The following is a 4,578-nucleotide window of genomic DNA, read 5'->3' as shown; positions in this document are numbered from 1 at the left end:
ACTGCGGGCAAAGCTGAAAAGCATTAATGTGCATGCGCCGGCTATCCAATATTGCAGCCAGCATGCAGCCAGCGGGTAAGGAAAGGGTGAATCAAACACCCAAAAACCCCGCCCATATGACCGCAAACCTGTCCCGCCAAATTCAGGTGACAGGTTCCCTTTAAGTTTTCGGACCACTCTCCTGACAACCCAAGGAGACTAGTGACCTAAATGTCCCAACTCTGATTAAGGGTTTTTCAGTACCTCAAAATACAATGTTTATATTCCAAGACAACAAAAATATGTATGTATTGTAAACCGTCCATGCAGCATTTACTCACTACACATCGTGGCAGCAAGGTGTTTACTTTAGTATGGGATCATTTTCATGGTACCTTGCCTGATTTTTATTATATCACTAAATTATAGTACTCCATAGTACTCCATGTTATTATCATTGTTTTTAGACTTTTAATTACCCTTTTTTCCAGCGGGAAGCTCAGTTTTAATAAACAGAAGTCCAAAACCTTAAACAGGTGAAACAAAATATGGTTCCTATGTATGTTTTTAGCTTTGACCCAAGTAAAAATATCCACTTAGAATTGAAATACACACACACACACACACACACACACACACACACACACACACATATATTTGTGCCTTAAATAAATGCATTCAGAACCCGTGAACTTTTCCACTTTTTTACATTAAACCCACAAACTTAAATGTATTTTATTAGGATTTTATGTGATACCAACAGAAAGTAGCAAGTATTTGTGAAGTGTAAAGTTAATGATACATCGTTCTCAAACATTTTAAAAATATAAATCTGAAAACTGTGACATGCCCTTGGATTCAGCCCAAACCCCCCCCCCCCCCCCCCCCCCAGTCAATACTTTGTAGGACCCACCTTTTGCTGTAATTACTACTGCAAGTCAGGTTGGGGCCCACTTAGGTATAACTGTTAAACTGACTTTGCCCCATCATTGGCCCTGGTCCTATATACAGGAAATATATGAAAATTCTATATGTTTTGTATTACAGGTCGATTGATTCTTGTATAAGAATGTGTGAAAGTAACGAGTCCACAGTCACAGAATTTTTCCTTCTCGGATTTAAAAACATAGAAAACTTTAAGATCTCACTTTTCATTCTCTTTCTCTTGATTTATATTGTGATTCTGTTTGGAAATGTCTTCATTATCATATTGGTATCCACATGTCACCATCTGCAAGTGCCCATGTACCTGTTTCTCCGAAATCTCTCTGTGGCAGACATTTTGTTTACCACCAATGTTATCCCTAACATGTTGTATCTTATAGTGATGGGAGGAGGGGACATGTCCATCACAGGGTGCTTCCTCCAGTATTACGTGTACTGCAGCTCCACCTATACTCAGTCCCTGATCCTTATGGTGATGGCCTTTGATCGGTATGCGGCCATCTGTCATCCTTTGCGCTATGCGGCACTAATGAACCACAAGCTTTGCCTGCACCTCACCCTCTGGCCATGGGCCATTTGTTTTGTCCTATTCCTCATTGAAGTTGCATCTTTATTCCAATTAAGGTTTTGTGGCTCTAAAATCATTGAACATTACTTCTGTGACTTTGCCCCCATCATGGCCATTGCCTCCTTCGACACTTCCATAGTAGAGACGGAAGATTTGATATTTTCCATCCCGCTCATGCTCATGCCCTCTGTGGTGGTCACCATCTCCTATTTCTGCATTGTCATCTCCATCCTAAATATTTCATCCATTGCAGGACGGTGGAAAGCGTTCTCCACCTGCAGCGCTCATCTTACCATCATCTTCATCTTCTTTGGGACACAAATTACAATATATACATTTCCGGTTGGGGAAGACACTTTCTATGGGAAAACAGTGAAATCTTTGTTGTACACGGTTCTGACACCTTTCATTAACCCCATCATATACAGTATGAGGAACAAAGAGATCAAGAGGGCAATGCGGCTACTACTGTCTAAAAAGGTTAAAGGAACTTCTGGTATACATCCAATGTTCAGCTAAATGTAGAGAAAAAGATGCTGAAATATATTAAATAAATGGTGACATCAGAAAGCCTACTGTGATTAGGCAAGCAGTGTAAATAACGTGCGTTTGATTCTGGTATTTATATTTCTGGTTTTCTCATTATTGACATTGATAATACATATCACACAAAACATAAAGGAGCACTCACGAGGAGGGATGGCACTGAAGAGAGCTGGCCATTTTTGTAGCCACCTCTTTATTGAAATTAGTGCATGTATCTGTCATTCAGAACAACCAAATAAATCCAACAACCAAATAAATTTGACGCAAATCAAATATCCTGGCCAAATCTGAGAAAACAGCTTGTCACGCTGGTGGGTACGGAACCACTGCACCACGGACAATAACTGTGTAATTAAGCAAGCACCTGGTTCTTCACTAGAGCCCCTGATTTGTGGTTAGACTAGTTCTTCAGGGGTTCGCCAGGTACCACTCCAGGAAGACCCCGTAACCACAGCGGAGGTATGGACTCGGAGTAGCTGGTAGGGCAGGATCATGACCAGAATGGATACTGGACTACAGAGTGGATTCGGGAACATAGGACTGGCTCAAGGTTCAGGCAGAACTGAATAGCAGTATCAGACCGGACAGATTCAGAGTATTGCTACAGGTTCAGACTAGGCAGGTTCAGGAAGGCAGGACTAGTTCAGGTTTGGGGAACAGGACAGGCACTGGAACAGGGACCTGACAACGGATTTAGCAACATGCAGACTAAATAAATACTGATGATGCTCAGGCAGCTTCCAACAAGTGAAAGTGCCTTAAGAGCTAAGTGCCTCCTAGCTATTGGCTGGGGAAACATTAGGTGTGAGCTGTCTCTTTAAGAGACAGGAAGCACCCGTGCATGCACCATAAGCGTGCATCACCTGTTGTGAATTCCGCTCTTGGGCTCCCTCCGGTGGTTGTAAGTGGCACTTTTGTGAGTTCTGCTCTTGGGCTCCCTCTGGTGGTTTTAAGTGGAACTGCTGCTCCTTGGATTTAGCAGTCAGCAGCTGCTTCCACTGATCGTCTTTCTGGCTCGGCTATTTATCCTGGCTCTATCCTTCAGCTAGTGCCAGTTGTCAATGGTTCCTGGTTGGATTCACATCTCTCTTGGATTTCCCTGATATTCTGACCAGTTCAGCAAAGATAAGTCCTTGCTTTGTTCTTTTGCAGTCCACTTTTTGTGGACTTAATCGTTCAGCACATTATATGTTTTTTTCTAGTCCAGCTTGTCAGTATGGATTTATTCAGTTAAGCTGGAAGCTCTGGGAAGCAGATTTACCCTCCACACCTTTAGTCAGGTGTGGAGATTTTTGTAAACTCTGTGGTGGATTTTTCTAGTTTTTAATACTGACCGCACAGTATTCTGTCCTGTTCTATCTATCTAGCTAGAGTGGCCTCCTTTTGCTACATCCTGGTTTCATTCTGTGTATGTCATTTCCCTCTCCACTCACAGTCAATATTTGTGGGGGGCTGTCTGTCCTTTGGGAATTTTCTCTGAGGCAAGATAGCTTTCCAGTTTCTATCTTTAGGGGTAGTTAGTCCTCCGGCTGTGACGAGGTGTCTAGGGAGTGACAGGAACATCCCACGGCTACTTCTAGTGTTGTGTTAAGCTCAGGAACTGCGGTCAGTACAGGTACCACCTCCTCCAGAGCACGTCCCATGTTGCTCCTAAACCACCAGTTCATAACAGTACAACTGGCCAAAAATGAATTAAATGCATCTCAAAAGAAGGAAAAAAAATTCTGAGCCATTTATTTTTTTCTGTAGTCTGTTTTGTCTTTTTTTCCTCTTAATCTCTGGGTGGTTCAGGATTTTGGCGCTGGCATGGATGTTCAGGGTTTGTTTCCTCGTGTGGATCAACTTGCTGCAAGAGTACAGAGTATCCAAGATTATGTTGTCCAGACTCCGGCTTTAGAGCCTAAAATTCCTACTCCTGATTTGTTTTTTGGGGACAGATCTAAGTTTTTGAACTTTAAAAACAACTGCAAATTGTTTTTTGCTTTGAAACCCTGTTCCTCTGGTGATCCCATTCAGCAGGTTAAGATTGTCATCTCTCTGCTGCGTGGTGACCCTCAGGACTGGGCATTCTCCCTTGAATCAGGGAATCCGGCATTGCTTAATGTAGACGCATTTTTTCAAGCGCTCGGATTATTGTAAGACGAACCTAATTCTGTGGATCATGCAGAAAAAACCTTGTTGGCCCTATGTCAGGGTCAGGAAGCGGCAGAATTATACTGCCAGAAATTTAGAAAATGGTCTGTGCTCACTAAATGGAATGAGGATGCTCTGGCAGCAATTTTCAGAAAGGGTCTTTCTGAATCTGTTAAAGATGTTATGGTGGGGTTCCCCACACCTGCTGGTTTGAGCGAATCTATGTCTCTAGCCATTCAGATTGATCGGCGCCTGCGCGAGCGCAAAGTTGTACACCATATGGCAGTGTCCTCTGAGCGGAGTCCTGAGCCTATGCAATGTGATAGGATTTTGACTAGAGCAGAACGGCAGGGATTCAGACGTCAGAATAAGCTGTGTTTTTACTGTGGTGATTCTGCTCATGTTAT

The 4,578-nt window shown here is 42.9% G+C and overlaps 1 protein-coding gene across 1 annotated transcript; it reads left to right on the top strand.

Annotated features, from left to right (window-relative positions):
* The first annotated feature begins 1,222 nt into the window (after positions 1–1,222).
* Positions 1,223–2,011, top strand: LOC143803710 (olfactory receptor 5A2-like). Its single transcript, XM_077281487.1, has one exon. It carries the CDS (start codon positions 1,223–1,225, stop codon positions 2,009–2,011), a length of 789 nt encoding a protein of 262 aa, XP_077137602.1.
* Positions 2,012–4,578: the final 2,567 nt, after the last annotated feature.

This window comes from Ranitomeya variabilis, chromosome 2 (assembly GCF_051348905.1).
Source record: "Ranitomeya variabilis isolate aRanVar5 chromosome 2, aRanVar5.hap1, whole genome shotgun sequence".
Taxonomy (NCBI): domain Eukaryota; kingdom Metazoa; phylum Chordata; class Amphibia; order Anura; family Dendrobatidae; genus Ranitomeya; species Ranitomeya variabilis.
Note: the sequence above shows the minus strand (reverse complement) of the source record. Positions and strands in the feature narration are given on the sequence as shown.